Source organism: Nyctereutes procyonoides, unplaced genomic scaffold, assembly GCF_905146905.1.
Source record: "Nyctereutes procyonoides isolate TBG_1078 unplaced genomic scaffold, NYPRO_anot_genome, whole genome shotgun sequence".
Classification (NCBI taxonomy): domain Eukaryota; kingdom Metazoa; phylum Chordata; class Mammalia; order Carnivora; family Canidae; genus Nyctereutes; species Nyctereutes procyonoides.
Window position 1 is genome coordinate 29952501 of NW_026575125.1, and position 19632 is coordinate 29972132.

At 39.4% G+C, this 19632-nt stretch overlaps 1 protein-coding gene and 1 non-coding gene across 2 annotated transcripts; both read right to left on the minus strand.

Moving 5' to 3' along the window:
- Nucleotides 1–6595: 6595 nt before the first annotated feature.
- LOC129517869 (zinc finger protein 773-like) lies at nt 6596–8045 on the minus strand. The gene is made up of 2 exons (XM_055338003.1): nt 7701–8045; nt 6596–7414 (listed from the first exon to the last, which is right to left on the minus strand). Exons 1-2 carry the CDS (start codon nt 8043–8045, stop codon nt 6596–6598), a joined length of 1164 nt encoding a protein of 387 aa, XP_055193978.1.
- Nucleotides 8046–11032: 2987 nt separating this feature from the next.
- Nucleotides 11033–11139, minus strand: LOC129518922 (U6 spliceosomal RNA). The gene has a single exon (XR_008666260.1). It is a non-coding gene; the product is annotated as a U6 spliceosomal RNA (small nuclear RNA).
- Between the last annotated feature and the right edge of the window lie 8493 nt (nt 11140–19632).

A 19632-nucleotide genomic window follows, 5' to 3' on the forward strand; every position in this document is an offset into this window, starting at 1 on the left:
GCCACCCTGGCGCTCCCTGCTCTCATGTTTTAAACTCACCAATTAAGAGTGAGCCTGTGAAATCTTAGGCCCCCACCCTTAACCCCAATAAATAGAATCCCAGGCCTGTGCTTTCTCTCTACCTGTGACCTTGCAGTGTGGCTTCAGGTATGCCATCTAATTCCCAGGATCTGTAAGTAATAAACCTTTTTTCTTTTTTCAAAGTTTCCTGGTAGTTATTGCCAGAGGGCAACTTGAAATCATAAAAACCATAAGGACCAGTCCAGCCATAACGTTGGTTATTAATAAGCCAAGAGCAGCACACAAAACAATATGTATATATGTACACACACATGTGTACATAGTTTAAATATTCAAATAGTTCATTAGGGCTTATTTTTTTAAAAAAAAAACTTCTACACCTCACTTTCAGCAGTGATCATTTTCAACTCTTTTAGCTATATTATTTTTACATATGATATACTGTGAAATAATATAAAATATATGTATTTGTCTCTGCCCCTATTTCCTGGCATTGAGCTCCTACAGCCCTTGAAATTTCCTAGAAGGAGCACTAGGAGCATCTTTTAATATTTGGTCTTTAACTCCAGTTCCTGACAGAAATCCCAAGCCCCTTGGAATTTCCTGGGTTGATAGGAGTGTTCTTTTGTTCCAATGAGGTAATTCTTGGTGGGCTCCTGGGTAGCTTTAGGATGCAGGCTGGCAAGCCAGAAAGAGCAAGCCACGGTTAAAAGCTTGGAATTTCCAGTGCCACTCTCTATCTGCAGAAGGAGAGAGAGGCTGCACATTGAGTTAATGATTGGATTGTGCCTATGTGGTGAAACCTCCATAAAAATCCCCAAAGTATGGGGCTGGAGGGGCTTTCAGGTTGGTAAACACATTTCCATGATGGGAGGGTGGCACACGCCAACTCCACAATGACAGAAACCCCTATGCTTGGGACCCTTCCAGACCTTCCTCTATGTTTCTCTTCATCTGTATCCTTTATAAAGGATGCAAATGTATCCTTTATAAAGGATACAAATGTATCCTTTAAAATTTCCTTTGTAATAAATTGGCAACAGTAAGTTAACTGTTTTCTGGGGTTCTGTGAGCCATTCTAGCAAACTATCAAACCTGAGGAGGGGGTTGGGGAGTCTCTGATTTGAGGCCAAGTCAGACAGAAGTTGTGAGTGACCTGGGGACCTACTACAGTTGGCATCTGAAGTAGGGAGCGGTCTTGTGGGACTATGCCCTTAACCTGTGGTGTCTGTTGCCTCCAGTTAGTATCATGGTTGAATTGAATTGCAGGACATTTGGCTGGTGTTAGAGTCCGTCAGTGAGGGAAAAATCCCACACATCTAATGTCAGAAATGCCGTGTGTGAGGAAACTATGTTTTTCCCTAGATACATACTGTTACGGCTATTTCTTATCAGTTTTAGCAAGTCCTCTCAACTTTCAAAGCATTAATTGGTTATGCTGCTCAATCTCTATTTGGTTTTCTAGATCCAATCTGGGTTTTTCTCTGCTCTCTTCTGTGTGCTGACAGGATAACCCCCTGGACTGGATCCCCAGAGCCCCCTTGAGCTTTGGCTTATAATTGCATTTTGCCAATGAGAGGTATTGGACCGGAATCTAAGGTCAGGAGCAGAGAGAGGTCAGGTGTCTGTACTCACTTCTGGGTGACCCTTCCTTGCCAGATTGCAGTTTAATAGTGTCCATGTGCCCCTACATATGGCTACATCTCCTGTCGAGGGCCCGTCTCCAATAGTTACAGATCTCGTCAGTTCCAGTAACACTGCTCTCTCCTTTGCCTTCTCTTGTAAGCTGGGGATAGCTTCATACTATTGTTAGTCTCTGGATGCATCACCATTCAATTGAATTCTTCTTTTAAGATTTCATTTATTTATTTGAGAGAGACAGAGATAGTGAGAGAGAGCAGGAGCCAGGAGGAGAGGAAGAAGCAGGCTCCCCACTGACCAGGGAGCCTGACATGGGGCTTGATCCCAGGACCCTGGGATCATTACCCAAGCTGAAGGTGGTGGCTTAACTGACTGAGCCACCCAGGCACCCCTGAATTGAGTTCTGTAATCCTTCTCTAAACTCTCTAAATTGTCCTTTCATGAGATTTTCTTCAACTACTTTTGGAATAAGCTCTCTGTTTTCTGCGGAAATCTTGACTAAAAAATGTTTAGCTCCCACATTTCTCACTCACATCCTCCAGGATTCTTTCAGTGTAGTCATTCATTAGTTTGAATATAACTAGAGAAAAATAGGACTTAACCAAAAATACTTTAGTGAAGTATTTAAACAGAAGGAGTTTAATTCAAGAAATTGGCCACTCAGTTGATGGATGTGTGGGGATCCCAAAACTGAGGGGAGGCGGGACAACACAGATATTAGTATCGGCAGAAGACAACGACCACCCCTAGGCTAGAGGGATACACCTAGGGTGGTGTGCTGCTACCCAGGGCTCAAGGTCACCTGGTAGATGTTTTTAACCATGGTAGGACTGTTTGGAAGGGCTACTGGAGGAAAGAAGGAGACGGGGATGTTGCCAGGGAAGCCAGCTGATGCATAGAGGAAGGAGAAGAAACTTAAATTCTCCCTACCTCCAGTCTCCCTTAAGTGCCTCCCACTGGCTAAGCCTACATAGAAGCCAGAGGAAAAAACCTTGGAAATGTAATATGCAGGAGTCATACCTCTGAGATGCAGAAAAATTGTCCCAGGGAAATTCTGGGGCATTTGAACTCTTCCATGTAGGCCAACATTCAGGCCAGGCTTTAGCAAACTGTTACTTTGCCCATTAAATGCTAAATCTCAGGTAAGTTTACCTATCTTTTTTTTTTAAGTTTCATTTATTTATTTAAGAGAATGAGAGAGAGATTGAAAGAAAGAGAGGGGAAGGTCAGAGGGAGAGGAAGAGAAGCAGAGTCCCTACTGGGTGCAGAGCCCAATACCTCCTGGGGCTGGATCCCAAGTCTCTGAGATCATGACTCGAGCTGAAATCAAGTCAGATGATTAACCGACTGAGCTACCCAGGTGGCCCAAGTTTACCTATCTTGATAAATTTTACCTAATTTAACCTTACATTCTATTCTCCTTGGCCCAGCAAACTTAAAATACATTCCCACAATACATCCTGATCTCTTATACAGATTAGCAGCAATTTGCAAGTACATTGGATATAAGTGCCATCTCCTCCCTCAATCTTACCTGGACCATGCTAGAATCTGACTCCTCAAGGGCAATGGAGAGACGATATGAGTGGAGGGGTTTCTTCTTGAGTTGCCTTTCTTTTGCAAGGCCTTTCCTTTGCCTTTGTAAATTCATTAAAGATTCTTTTTTTTCCTCAAATAAGCTTTATTTTTAATAGAATCTAGAAAAACTTAAATATCCATTGACAATTGATGGGTGAACAATTGTATTACATCCACACACAGTGAAATATTACTCAGTGACAAAAAGAAATAATTTCATTAACCTTCAAGCAATTATCCTTACTGAAAGGAGGTAAAAAAAGAAGCCTATACTGGCTTTATTATTTGTTACATATTATTATATACTATTTATTATATAAAATACCAGAAAGTGCAAATTAAAGTACTGTGAAATAAATCAATGGTTGAACAAGAATGAGAGGTTAGGGAGGGACAAGAGGAAGAGATTATGAAGGGGCATGAGAAAACTTTTGGGGGTAATGATATGCTCATTACTTTAATTACGGTGATAGTATTACAGATGTCTACATATGTCAAAACTCATTAAATGGCACAACTTAAATATGAGCAGTTTATTATTATATTCTAATTATATACCAACAAATCTATTAAGAGATATAATGCTTCGACATAAAAATCTGGATCTCCCATTTTGCTTGGAATATCAACCAACCCCTATATTGACTCAACTATTTCCCACTTCTCATATCTTGGTAGGGTCAGCCCGACCTCAGTGACAGCAAAAACTGAAGAATAATTAATACCATGTCCACCCAAACACTGATTGGGTCACAAGACCCACCCAAGACTGCAGGAGCTTTCTTCTCTGTCCTGGGGTACCTGCCTGTGCAGTGCCGGCCTAAGGTCAACAGCCCAGGAAGGTATAGGAATCCAGAAAACCTTAGATTAGTTGCTCTGACACTGACCTCTGCCACAGGAGGTAAAAAGGTCTGTAGGTTCTAAGAGTTTCTGTACACCTTTAACCCAGAACCACAGTCACATGAAATTTATGTATGCCCTTCCGAGCAGACACATAACCTCTAGTTTGCCACAATCTCCACCAGTCCTTAATTATGTTTCTGTACACAGTGCTTTTATATTATGTTTTTTAAATCTTAAAAGTGTATTTTACTTAATTTTAATGTTCGAAAGGTTTGTTTTCCTAAATAAGTTATAGTCAAGCCTACTTAAGGATATCTAAATAAAACAATCTTTACCAGAGTTAGACTTACTAAGTGCTAATGCTTAAAATTTTGGAAAGTAACAAAACAACACTTGTATCTTTACCATTAATAAATTCTAATGTCAGGAAAATGACAACCTTTTCTGCATCAGAACAAGAAATATATCAATTATGTTTCCTACTTAGCCCCTGAAGGTCTGATCTGCCTCCTGAATTTTGGATTTCACAGGGGCTGTAACTTCTGGGTTGGTCTTGGGAGACAGCTGCACCTCAACAGTGTTGGGGAATATAAGACATCCTCTAGGAAAAAGGGACTTAAATCCTACTGTTCCCAAAAGAACTAGAGGTTGTCATACCACTTACCCTTCATCAGGGTGAGCTGAGGGCTCATAGGAGATCATGACATCTAAGTTTTAAGATCAGTCCTACAAGGCTGAATAAATTTTCCTAAGAAGGCTTGGGCAGCATTGACAATTAGGCTAAATTAGACTGAGAACTGTTCTCTACCCTCCTGCCATTTTCTCTGATGCACAAAAAGTTTGGGGCTCCATCTTCCCATCATGCTGGCAAAGCCCATATCTCGCTCTCTCTTTTCTTTAAAAAATTAATATTTTATTTAGCCCAATATGCCCTGAATATTATCATTTTAATATGTAGTCAGTATAAAGATAAGATGTTTTGCATTCTTTCTCACTCTTTTTCTCATACTATGTTTTAGAAATCTAGTGTGCATTTTATAACATAGCTCACACCACCCACATTTCAAGCATTCAATAGTCATATGTGGCTAGTGCCTATTGTATTGGACAGCACAACTCTATTTAGCCCACAGTCCTAGTTTTCTTCCTGTGGAAAGCAATCAACACCCTTGTATACAGGTGTGAAGGGAAGCAATGAGCTCAGTGAGTCATGACCTGCTTCTTGAAAGCCCATTTCTTTTCTCAATCAACCCCACACAGTGAACAGAACAAAGGCTTTAACAATAAGGCATTTTCATTGCACAAATCAGATCAGTGTGGGGCAGGCAGTTCCAAGGACGGGTGATTTGGAGGCTGGAGAAATTCATCTCAGCCATCTCATGTAGAGTCAATACTGTCCATGGAAAACAGAAACCTCTGGAAAACAGCAGCAGGTTCCAGCTCAGATCTGGGTGCTGAGTCATGTCCACACTGAAACCATCTGTAGGCCAGGAAATGAGGATCCCTAATGGGTTCACATCACTCATGACTCCCTCCAGGAAATAGGAGAGAGGGTAAAGGTGTGCCTTACCTGAGAACACTGGGGGGACAGACACATACTGTGGGGTCCTTACTGCCGGCAGAAGTGCAGTGGTCTCCACAACAGATGCAGGCAATGGCATTGCTCAGATCAAGTGAAGGCCCTGGGAAGATTAGAAAATGTAAGTAGGTCCTGAACCCCCCACCCCCCCACACACAGCTGGCACTTATAGTTTTCTCCCCAGCATGGAGAGCTAGATGTATGAAGTTCAACTTCAGGGTGTTGACTCCATCTCAAAGGCCACCTTGCAGAGATTTTCTCTTTTGTGAGTCATGCTGTGTGGAGCAAGGAGAAAGCACGTTCCCTGCTCTCTTAAGGCTTCCCTCAGTGTAAGGTTCCTGGTGCTAAATGAACTTAAAAGATGAAGCTGAAGGATCACCAAAACTCACACACATGGGAAGCCTTTCTTTTTTTTTGAAATAATTCTTTTTTTGTAAATTTATTTTTTATTGGTGTTCAATTTGCCAACATATAGAATAACACTCAGTGCTCATCTCATCCCATCAAGTGCCCCTCTCAGTGCCCATCACCCAGTTGCCCCCACCCCCGACCACCTCCCCTTCCCCCACCCCTAGTTCGTTTCCCAGAGTTAGGAGTCTTCCATGTTCTGTCTCCCTTTCTGATATTTCCTACCCATTTCTTTTCCCTTCCCCTCTATTCCCTTTCACTATTATTTATATTCCCCAAATGAACGAGACCATATAATGTTTGTCTTTCTCTGATTGACTTATTTCACTCAGCATAATACCCTCCAGTTCCATCCACGTCGAAGCAAATGGTGGGTATTTGTCGTTTCTAATGGCTGAGGAATATTCCATTGTATACATAAACCACATCTTCTTTATCCATTCATCTTTCGATGGACACCGAGGCTCGAGAAGCCTTTCTTTGGTATGAATTTTTATGTGCCAAGCCAGGTGGGAGTATCTCCCATCAGCCCTCCACATTCGCTGAACACATGCGGCTTTGCTCTGGTGCTGTGTCTCCAGTGCATACTGACGCTGGACTTGTCATGAAAGAATTTTCCTCATTCTTTTCATCCATAGGCTTTGCTGTGGTGTGACTTTTCTTGTGTTGAATAAGGTGGGGATGGCTGATGTAGGCTTTCCCACATTCACTGCACACATAAGGCCTTGTTCCACTGTGAATTCTCTTATGTACTTTAATGTAGGAGCTGTGGCTAAAGAATTTCCCACATCTATCGCACTTGTAGGACTTTTCTCCAGTGTCGCTTTTCTGGTGCTCAGCAAGCGCATCTTTGTGGAGAAAGGCTTTCCCACATCTGCTGCACATAAAAGGCCTTTCTCCACTGTGAGTTTTCTGGTGCTGCGTAAGTGTATCTTTGTGGCCAAAGGCTTTCCCACATTCACTGCATTCAAAAGGTTTTGCTCCAGTGTGAATTCTCTGGTGCTGAATAAGATGGGATTTTCTGATAAAAGATTTCCCACATTCAGCACAGTCATTAGACCTTGATCCCATGTGAACTCTCTGGTGTTCTTGGAGGCTGGAGTTGCAGACAAAAACATCCCCACAATCATTGTACTTGTAAGGCTTTTCTCCAGTGTGGATTTTCTGGTGTTGGACACATTTGTCTTTGTTGCTAAAAGTTTTCCCACATTCACTGCACTTGCAATCTTTTTGTCCAGCATGAAAGGCTTCCTCACACTGGCTGCTGATGCATGGCTTCTCCTCATCTTGAGTCACATGGGGCTGGACAAGTCCAGTGCTGGCCAAGGAGTCCTCCTCATCCTTCTTTCAAGTGAAGACCTTCTCTGACATGTGGCTTCTGCAGCTCTTCACAAAGGAGGTTGGTCATTTTCTTTTCTAGGGACTGCCTCTCCACTGTGCTGCCTCAGGATTTGGTCAATGTTGACAGTGACCCAGAAGGTTCTTCCACATGATCTACATGGGTGTGGCTGATGCCCAAGGGATGTGCCCTGATGCCCAGACAGACACAAAATGTCTTTCAAGATCGGGTCACACATATTACATGAGTGGCTCTTTGGGATATAGAAGGACTCACTCTGAGAATTCTCACCTGTGAGTCTTTTATAGAAACACCGTGCTCAAAAGATTCATCTTCATTTTCTACTTTATGACAAGGGCAAAGGCTCCCCTGGACGATCCTTGCCTCGGCTGGACCTATCGCCACATTTTCAGGAACTACAGACTCTCTCACTGGCCGTGGTTGGGGAATTAAATGGTATCTGGAAATTGCAAATCCCACTGAGGTCACCAGTAGAAAGTTCTCCAGAATCACATTACAGTATAGACGTTTCTGAGCATCAAGTAGCTCCCACTCCTCTTGGGTGAAGTATATACAAACATCCTCAAAGGTTATAAGGTTGCGGGCTGCATCCCACTGCACACCAGCCTCTGCCATGGCTATAGTATCAAGGCCCTGAAAGGGCGGCCTCAGCAGATGTGAGGAAGTACGAGGCCCAAGATTGTCCACACCATGGTCAGGAACACCAAATCACCACACAAAGGGACAACACACAAAACTAAAGCTGGGCTAACAAAGCAGAGACGTAGGCCTCAACCTCAAAAATGGCTCCTGTTAGGTCATGGAAAAAAAGATGGAGACACAGCCTCTGCCTAGTGCTTCTGGCTGTTTCTCTGATGAACCGGAATGAAATAGAATGGAGCATGGTCCAGTGAGTGGAGGCTAGAAGTCCCGCCCAGAGGTGGCCTTATATACATATATTCATATATATATACATATATGTATATATGTATATATATATATATTTTTTTTTTAATGAAGGAGGGGCTGGCTTTCTTAGATTGGAAAGAGGAAAGGAAGTTTCATTTGGGAAATGTGACTTCAGGTAATGTTAAAGTTCATAGTTCTCAGATTCATTCAAAACCATCCAAATGTCTCCATTCCAAATTTCATAGTTCTGAGCAATTTTTTTTAATGATTCATTGTTGCTCTACAGGGTAGCTATTAGGTTTTTTGTGTGTGTATGTAGATCTTGTATTTAGGCACTGCTGAATTCCCTCTTTAATTCTGTTTGTCAGTTGGTTATTTGGATTGATTATATAGATGATCATAACCACTGAAAATGTTTTATTTCCTATTTTCCAACAGAAAATCCATCCAACTGATGCATCCATTTGCCACTTATTTTTTCTCTCTCATCTTTTGCTGTGGTTAGAACCTTTAGGACAGTGTTGATTAGTAGTGGTGATAAGAGATAACTTTTTAAATTTCTGAACTTAATTTGCATCTTATACTGTACATATATTTGCTATACATATTTGGTAGATACATTTATGAAAGTTGTTTGCCAAGGTTTTTTTTTTCATGAATGTTTGCTGGATATCATTCGGTGATATATTGGCCTATGTTTAGTCATGTTTTGTTTCTCATTTAGGTACTTTATTTTAGTGAATTAACTTTGGAAATTTTCTTAAATAGTGCTATCCTTGTAATGTTGAGATTAAACCATTGGTCAAGAGTTCATTACAATGAAGTATTGATTGTGAATTGCTGATATTCTGTTAGGATTTTGCTTCTGTGTTTATAAGTTTTTTTAATATATGTTTTTGCTTTCTTGTGCTTTTCTGCCTTGGGGGCCACAGACATTACTAAGCTTAGGAAGTGAGAAATTGTCTATTTTCTGTTCTATATATTGGAATTTTTTTATAGTTGAAATTGGCTTTCTAAAAAAAGTTTAGTAGGTCTGATATCTTTGTGGTTCTAAAAATTTTTCTACTCTTTCTTTGATTTTATGATTTTCTTCATGATGGGCCACTTTGCTGGTTTATATTTCCCTAGAATTTTTTTTCATGTTATCTAGGTTTTCGTATTTATTTCTGCTATGTTGGTCACTGTATTTTGTTATTTGTACCTTTATTTAATGCTTTTTTACAGCTTTATTGCAATATAATGCTGAATAAAATCGTAGGTATTTAAAGTATACAATGTGATGATTTGATACATATATATTATTAAATGATTACCACAATCAAGTTAATTAACATATCCTTCATTATATATAGTTACTTTTTATTCTGTGTGTACATAGTGAGAGTGCTTAGGATCCCCTATACTCAGCAAATTTCAAGTCGACTATACAGTATGATTAACATAGTCACTATGTTGTATGTTAGGTCCCAATAACTTATGCATCTTATATTTTTGTTTGGTTTCAAGTTTTTATTTAAATTCCAGTTGATTAACATATAGTGTAATATTAGTTTCAGGAGTAGAATTTAGTGATTAATCACTTATGTATGATACCCAGTGCTCATCACAATAAGTGCCCTCTTTAAATACCCATCACCTATTTAACCCATTCCCCTGCCCACCTCCAGCAACCCTCAGTTTGTTCTCTAAAATTAAGAGTCTGTTTTATGGTTTGCCTCTCTCTCTTCCCCCTGCCCCCATGTTCATCTGCCACTTCTGAAATTCCACACGAGTGAAATGATATGGTATTTGTCTCTGACTGACTTACTTCCCTTAGCATAATATACAGTAGCTCTATCTACGTTGTTGCAAATGGCAAGACTTCATTCTCTTTGATGCCTGAGTAATATTCCATTGTATATATGTATCACCTCTTCATCCATTCATCAGTCAATGGACAGTGACGCTCTTTCCATAATGTACCTGTTATTGATAATGGTCAATGTTGGGGTGCATGTGTCCCTTTGAATCAATATTTTTGTATCCTTTGGGTAAATAACTAGTAGTACAATTGCTGGATTGTAGGGTAGTTCTATTTTTTGAGAGACCCTCATACTGTTTTCCAGAGTGGCTGCACCAGGTTGCATTCCCACCAACAGTGTAAGAGGGTTCCCCTTTCTCTCCATCCTTCCCAACATCCGTTATTTCCTGCATTGTTAATTTTAGCTATTCTGATAGATATGAGATGATACCTCATTGTAGTTTTGATTTGTATTTCTCTGATGATGAATCATGATGAGCATCTTTTCATATGTCTGTTAATCATCTGGATATCTTCTTTGGAAAAATGTCAATTCATGTCTTCTGCCCATTTCTTAACTGGATTATTTGGTTTTTAGGATGTTAAGTTTGACAAGTTCCTTATAGATTTTTGATTCTAACCCTTTTTCAGATATGTCATCTGCAAATATCTTCTCCCATTCCATCAGTTGCCTTTTAGTTTTGTTGATTATTTCTTTCCCTGTGCAGAATCTTTTTATCTCAATGAAGTCCCAATAGTTCATTTTTGCTTTTGTTTCCCTTGCCTCCAGAGATGTGTCTAGTAAGAAGTTGCTATTGCTGATGTCAAAGAGGTTGCTGCCTATGTTCTTCTCTGAGATTTTGATGGTCTCGTGTCTCACATTTAGCTGTTTTATCCATTTTGAATGTATTTTTGTGTATGGTGTGAGGAAAAATATGATGTGGAACACTTCACTAATTTGCATGTCATCCTCACACAGGGGCCATGCTAATCTCCTCTGTATCATCCCAGTTTAAGTATATGTGCTGCTGAAGAGAGCATGAGAATTTATTCACCTTATAATGGAAAGTTTGACCCCTTCTTTGATCAGCATCTCCCATTTTTGCCTCTATCTAGACTGTGGTGACCACCATTCTACTATCTTTTTCTATGAGTTTGGCTTTTGTTTTGTTTTGTTTAGATTCTATATATGAGTGAGTACATATGGTATTCATCTTTCCATGTCTACATTATTTCATTTAGCATAAGTACTCCAGATTTATCCATATTGTCACAGCAGCAGGATTTCCTTCTTTTTATGGCTGAATACTATTCCTTTATATATACACATACCATTTTCTTTAACCATTCATCCATTGATGAACATTTAGCTTGTTTCCATATCTTGTGAATAGTGTTGCAATGAACATGGGAGTGCAAAAATCTCTTCAAAATACTGATTTAGTTTCTTTTGGATAAATACTCAGAAGTGGGATTCCTGGGTCATATGTATTTATTTAATCTTAAGTGGTTGGTTACTTAATAATTAGGTACCCATTTTTCACTGCTGTTGTTTATTCACATCTTCATTCTCTCTCTCTCCTTTTTTTGGAGATTTTATTTAAAGTCAAGTTAGTTAATGTATAGTGTAGTATTAGTTTCAGAGGTGGAATTTAGTGATTTATCACTTGCATACAACACCCAGTGCTCATCACAACAAGTGCCCTCCTTAATGCCCATTACCCAATTACCCCATCCTCCTATCCACCTCTCTTCCAGCAACTCTATAGCTAAGAGTCCTTTTTGGTTTGCCTCTCTTTCTATTTTCATCTTATTTTATTTTTTCTTCCCTTCCCCTATATTCATCTGTTTTGTTTCTTAAATTCCATATCTGAGTGAAATCATATGGTATTTGTCTTTCTCTGACTTATTTCACTTAGCGTCATGGACTCTAGTTCCTTCCATGTTGTTGCACATGGCAAGATTTCATTCTTTTTGTTGGCTGAGTAATATTACATATATATATATATATATATATATATATATATATATGCCACATCTTTTGTATTCACTCATCAATTGATGAACATTTGGGCTTTTTCCATATTTTGGCTATTGTGGATAGTGTTGCTATAAACATTGGGGTGCATGTGCCTCTTTGAATCACTATATTTGTATTCTTTCTATAAATGCCTAGTAGTGCAATTGTTGGGTTGTAGGGTAGCTGTATTTTTAACTTTTTGAGGAAACTCCATATTGTTTTCTAGAGTGGCTGCACCAGTTTGCATTCCAACCAACAGTGCAAAAGGATCATACACTTTGGGGGGGATGGAAAGGTAGTGGGAAACTATTAAATTTTTTCTACTGATCAAAACATCTCCTAAATATATTGCTTCTGGATAAAAATTATCTCTATTCCTCTGAACCTAGATGTTTGAAATTATAAAGACAAAATTTGATTATTTTTAGGTTCACTTCTTTCCACTTCTGTTGAGTCATGACCAATGGCCATCTGACTGAATAAGTTACAAAAGGTAGAAAGAAATATCCAGAATGAGGGGAACTTCATTCTTCTTAAATATCATCTCTTTCCTGATGCTGACTCCATTCTCTTTCTTTTTCATGACCTGTTCTCTCCTCTTCACTCTTTCTTCATGCTACAACTTACAAAATCAGGCACTTGGAAGAAGACAAAAACTTTATGACCTTTATCAAGATGAAGGAGATTCACCATACTGATCACTGAGCAGAAGAAATTGTAAAATGGAACTTTTAATATTTTAAAGCCATTTGGAATACAGTTCACATGAATGATTCTGTAAAATGTACAAATCGGTACCCTGGGGAATTTGCACTGACAGCCATGGGAGGAAGACATGCGGGAGTAGCTTTTAATTGCATATTTAATTGACCTTGTAGGAAAATGAATCTCATATTTTAACTGAGTACAATTACATAAAGATTGGAAAATATTATTATCTAAAAAAGTTACTCAGACTATTTGATGTTATTATTAGAATCATATAATGTCTATACTCTGCATTTTTTCAACAGTACTAAGACAATCACCATTCTGCTTTATAGCAGAGGGGTAGAAGGTAGTTAGGAGATGAATTAAAGCATACCTCTTGCCAGCATTTTTAGTAATTTATGATAATTAACTTTATGAAAGACTCTCTAACAAGTTTTCAGACATCATTTTGAAACTATCAGATACATAGTTAATACAGCTAACGTGTAATTTTAAGGTGGCTTTTTGCTTTTCCAACCAATTGGATATTAATGTAATTTACAACTAAGTAAAATTAGTAATTTTTACTTTGGATAGAGCTAAAGAGATTGTTGTTTTAAAGAATAAATACGGCTGTTTTTCTCAAGGGCATTTGTCCTAAGAAAACATCTTTTAGGGATCCCTGGGTGGCGCAGCGGTTTGGCGCCTGCCTTTGGCCCAGGGCACGATCCTGGAGACCCGGGATCGAATCCCACGTCGGGCTCCCGGTGGATGGAGCCTGCTTCTCTCTCTGCCTCTCTCTCTCTCTCTCTCTCTCTCTCTCTCTGTGGCTATCATAAATAAATAAATAAAGAAAAATATAAAAAAAAGAAAACATCTTTTATTTATTTTTTTCAGCAGTAGAATTTAGTGATTTATCACTTATATATAGCACCCAGTGCTTATCATAACTAGTGCCCTCTTAAGAGGCATCACCCATTAAGAAGAAGATGTGGTATATATGCACAATGGAATACTACTCAGCCATCAAAAAAAGAAATCTTGCCATTTGCAATGACATGGATGGAACTAGATGGTATTATGCTAAGCGAAATAAGTCAATCAGCAAAAGACAATTATCCTATGATCTCATTCGTATGTGGAATTTAAGAAACAAAAAAAGAGGATCATGGGGAAAGGAGGAAAAAATAAAACAAGACAAAATCAGAGAGGGAGACAAATCCTAAGAGACTCTTAATCATAAACAAAGTGAGGGTTGCTGGAGGGGTGGGAGGTGGAGGGATGGGGTAACTGAGTGATGTAATGAGCACTGGGTATTCTAAGCACAGAGATTTTTTTAAAAGATTTATTTATTCATGAGAGACACACAGAGAGAGGCAGAGACATAGGCAGAGGGAGAAGCAGACTCCTGGGAGGGAGCCCCGTACAGGACATGATCCCAGTACTCTGGAATCACCATCTGAGCCAAAGGCAGATGCTCAACCACTGAGCCACCCAGGTGCCCTGAGCACTGGGTATTATAAAAGAATGATGAATCATGGAACTCTTACTCTGAAACTAATAATACACTATATATTAATTAATTGAATTTAAATTTTAAAAATGTGAAAATAATTTAGAAAAAGAGTACATCTTTTAGATAACATATTTAGAAAAAGGCATTGGCTCATCTAAAAATAGTACCCAGCTAAAGTCTTGTGTATAAGGGGAAATAGATAATTTTAGAAGGTATAAGGTAAGAAATGACCACTATTTAATGTGAGAGAAAGCAAAGGTATTTTCTCAGACCTATGATATAGACCAGGCAGTTAAGTGCCATGACTGGCAATGATTTTGGGTGAAAATAGAGAACTGTAAGGACACATAGCAACTGTGACCTACACTTCCGTTTAGAATTACATGAGTTGCAGTGATGGCTCTCAGAATAAAAACCATGAAACATCTGACAGTGTTTAACACCACATCCCACTGCTGCCATCTTAGGCTGCATTAAAAGAAATAGTATTGGGAATCCCTGGGTGGTGCAGCAGTTTAGCGCCTGCCTTTGGCCCAGGACGCGATCTGGAGACCCGGGATCAAATCCCATGTCGGGCTCCCGGTGCATGGAGCCTGTCTCTGCCTCTCTCTCTCTCTCTCTCTCTCTCTCTCTCTCTCTCTGTGTGTGTGTGTGTGTGTGTGTGACTATCATTAAAAAAAAAGAAAAAAAAAAGAAATAGTATCTAGTTTACAGAAGGGGAGAGTCCTACTGTATTGATCAGAAACTACTTTTCTTAATTCATCCTAAGTGTAGCTCAAGGGAAGTGACCCAGAGCAACAATGTAAAGCATGGAAACAGAATTCTTTTGATTTTTTTAGCCAAGAGTGTAGACTCCAGGGGACATCAGTTGTATTTGTTCCAAAATCTTAGAGCTCTTATGGAGAAAACAATTTGATTTAGTTAGTTCTATTTTAGCAATAAATAATGGAGAGATTAACTTACTAGATGTATGGCCCAGTGCCACAATAAATCTTTATACTAACCACAATACACTCTGAGGTAACATGGTAGATGATCAGGCCCAATTTACTGTGGATTTTTGGCTAAAATTTATGGGTGATTGTTAAAGTCCTCAGATACTGGAAATGCAACATTGCATAAAGTAGGATGCATAAGGCCTATGCTTTACATACTGGGAAGAACAGTGTTCCCGTTGATGTAAGGAAAAGTAAAGACATAAGTTACTCTTCACAACACAGAATCAGAGCAGGGAGAGGACAAATAGCTGTGTAGACTGTAGTAACACTATTCAGAAAAGCTTGCCAGCCAATATCTTGGGAGCTTCATTCATTTAGCATCAACAAGAAGGAAGATACCAAACATCAAGCAGGAAGGTAGTGGGCTAGAAACTAAGGGTATGAAGTCAAAGAAGAAATAGTTACTGCCTCTAAACTATCCTACTAATGAGATATAAAATATGAGGCTGTGTTTATATGTATGTGCATGTCTGAGCATGAATTCTGAAGGTGGTCTTTATATTCTGAAAAGAATATGTATTAGGTTAGTTTTGTTTTTCAACACCCATGTTTAATTTATTCAAGTCAGAAATGAAAACACTTGATTTCTCTTTTTAAAAATATTTTATTTATTTATTCATGAGAGACACACAGAGAGCGAGAGGCAGAGACACAGGCAGAGGGAGAAGCAGGCTCCATGCAGGGAGCCAGATGAGGGTCTCAATCCTGGGACCCCAGGATCATGCCTTGAGCCGAAGGCAGACTCCCAACTGCTGAGCCACCCCGGTGTCCCTCACTTGATTTCTATATAGACTTTAAAATATCATTATTTTATTATTTGCAACCTCAAAAACTTAACTATCATTTTTATTTTAATTTATTTATGGATTTTTTTCTTTGTTTATTTGATGCACAGAGAGAAAGTCCAAGAGAGCACAGGCAGAGTGAGCGGCAGAGGGAGAGGGAGAAGCAGACTCCCCCTGAACGGGTAGCCGGACGTTGGGCTGATCATGACCTGAGCCGAAGGCAGATGCTCAGCCGCTTAGCCACCCAGGTGCCCTTGTTGCCAAATTCTGCATCTGCACCAGTGTGGATTAGGGAACAGGGCTGAGTGTTGGGGGAGAGGTTATTGTGGCTAGGGCCAGGGTGCTGGGGGTGCTGTTCTGGGACCAGCAGAGGGTGATGAGTTTCTGTGTGTTTACATTTAGCTGATGTGGAGTGGAGTGCGTGTGTCTTGCGTGCCTGTGAACCCCCATATTTATGTAAGTGGCAGTAGGGTCCCCACTTGGCCTCACCCGGGGAGCCTGCTGTGTACATATGGAGGAGGAGGAGAGGTACTAATCATATAGTGCTCCCACCTCTGCTGTGGGCATGCCCTGCACAGTTGCCTACAGCCTGTCCCCTGAAACCAAGCAGTGGCCTTTCTCCTTCCTCTACACCCCCCTTTCCATGTGATTGCTCTATAGTTTCTTCTTAATTCACAAATTCTTGTTCTTCTCCCTTCTAGTCTTCAACTTGTGATCCGTAACTTATTTGTCTGGCTTCTCGGAAACACTTTTGTAGGTTTGTCTTCAGGTATTCTTATAGATATCTTTCAGAAAATGGTTATTTCATGTGATTTTTTATGGAATTTGTTCTAGTAAATCATTCTTCTATCACGTGGCAACATTAAAATGGTTCAGCATTGGGTTCAGGACTTGTTAAAAGAAATTTAAAAAAAAAGAAATTTTTAGGACAGCCCCAGTGGCTCAGTGGTTGAGGGTCTGCCTTCCACCCAGGGCGTGATCCTAGAGTCCCAGGATCGGGTCCCACATGGGGCTCCCTGCATGGAGCCTGCTTCTCCCTCTGCCTGTGTCTCTGCCTCCCTCTCTGTGCCTCTCATGAATAAATAAAATCTTTTTTTAAAAAAGAAAATTTTATACCCCAGGACCTCCTTCTTTCACTTTCTTAACAGCAAAGGACTTAAGGACATTTTCTCAGTGTGAGTAGCATATTAAAGGATGAAGGCTAATGCCGTCTGGGCTGACTTCCTCAGTTGTTACTCAGGCTCATAATTTAGATATTTATGGTAGAAGCTTCTAACAATTAGAGTTTTTAATAGTGGATCAGCCTGCCTGACAAAGTAATGAACTTCATGTTGCTGGGAAGGTTCCAGAAGGTGCTGTATAAACACCACCATTTAAGGTTGCTTCTGGGGGATTCCTTATTGATTTTGGAGCTGGGCTAGATAAAAAGTAAGTGCTTTCTCACATATACTAGTGATTCTTTGATATTATTTTTTAAAAATCACAGATTTAATAAAAGCAAAGAAATTTCAGGTCTTTATGAGGCACTGGTTTATATTGTAGTTTTTCACAGCAACCTAAGATTTTCTTTTCATGTTAAGATTTATCAGAAAAAGGAGATCCCTGGGTGGCGCAGCGGTTTAGCGCCTGCCTTTGGCCCAGGGCGCGATCCTGGAGACCCGGGATCGAATCCCACGTCGGGCTCCTGGTGCATGGAGCCTGCTTCTCCCTCTGCCTGTGTCTCTGCCCCTCTCTCTCTCTCTCTCTCTCTCTCTCTGTGACTATCATAAATAAATAAAAATTAAAAAAATATATTTATAAAAAAAAAGATTTACCAGAAAAAAAATGTGCTTAAAAGTAGTATCTCTGTTTGGTTTGTGGGTATTTTCTGTTGTTAGAAAAGCTATGTCCTTTATAATAGATGTATGTCTAAGCATTGAAAATTATTTCTAATTAGTAATAATTTCTCCTTTATTCTTCACTAGTTATAGTAAACACTGTATTCTGTAATACATAATTTTATCTATATTCAGAGAAATACCAGAAGTCAAATTCATGGCTCTGATTCAGAAACTGTAGTCCTTAATCATGAACCAGATTCAACATATTCTTCCAAGTAAACATATGTTGAAATATGTACTATATATTTTCTTGCTTTAGAGAGAGAAAGTTCAAATTTCATTTCTAATTTTATTAAGCAGTGCTTTTTTATTCATGGAGCTCTTTCATAAGAAATGTATTCTTAATTTTTTTTCCAAGGGGAGGTGAGGGAAGTTTTTCTTTCTTTTTTTTTGTGTGTGTGACTCAGTTTTCTTGTATCACATTTTTAAAAGAAAGACAAAATCATCTTTGCTCCAACATTGGGGGTTATTCATCAGTTTGAAGGAAGGTTATTGATTTGGGGGCAAAAGGTTCAAAGATGGCAGCTGAGGCGATTGTACTCAAGTTTATGGGGGCACTTAGTGCCTTGGGGGTTCAAAAGAGGCAATCAAACCCTGTAAAGACTTTTAAAAATCAAAATATACCCAAGGCCTTTGGCTATGTATGGTTCATATTTTGAAATAAATTCAATTTACAAAGCATTTAAACCAAAAATCATTACCAGATAGAGTGAATGTGTCTAAAGATCCACTAAAAGAGGAAATTATGTAAATACTAAGCACTTCAGGGATGTTCAAAGCCACTGAAAAATCTGACACTCACCACTGGATATATACCTATTAAATGATCTCCACCCCCTCCAGGTTGCTTTTTTTTTTTTTTTTTTTTTTTTGGCCAACTTATATAGGCAGATTTTGCAAAAATGTTCTGTGTCGTAAAATTTGTATTACTAAAAAAAATAAAACAAACAAATTATGACCATGAATCTCCTTTACAACGACTTTAGCATTTTCCGGCTGATCACCTTGTTATAGGCAGATCTGGGGGTTCAGGTGAGGGCTGGCGGTTCTGTGTGAGTTAAGAAGAGGATGAACGGTTTGTTGTCATCTATACATGGGTCACTAGCTTGTCACATAACTACAATTTAGGGCCTCACAGTGCTCAGGAACGAAGATAGCATTAGAGATAATTACTGAAACTTTTTTTCAGCTCTTTGAGTATTTTTGCCTTTTTAAAAAAATCTCCCAATACTTCACATTTACTTGAAATGCCTGAGTGAATTTCAACATCTTCCCTTTCTGGTATGTGAGATGAGAGTTCTGCTCACTTAGCACTGCAGTAATCCTCATTACTTTGCAGCATATTTCAAAGCTTTTTTTTTTAAGTTTTATTTTTGGGGGAGAGGGTGTGCACCTGCACAAGCAGGGGTGGGGAGGTGAGGGTGGGGGAGGTCAGAAGGAGAGGGAGAAGCAGACTCCCCGCTAAGCAGGGAGCCTGTCAAGACAACAAAGAACTTGACCCAGGACCCCAGGATTATGACCTGAGCTGAAGGCAGACATTTAACCAACTGAGCCACCCAGGTGCCTCATTTCAAAGCTTTTTCTTTCCTAAATTCTGTGCCAACAGTTCCTAAGAACCTACTTCTCCTTCACTGTGGGGCATAGA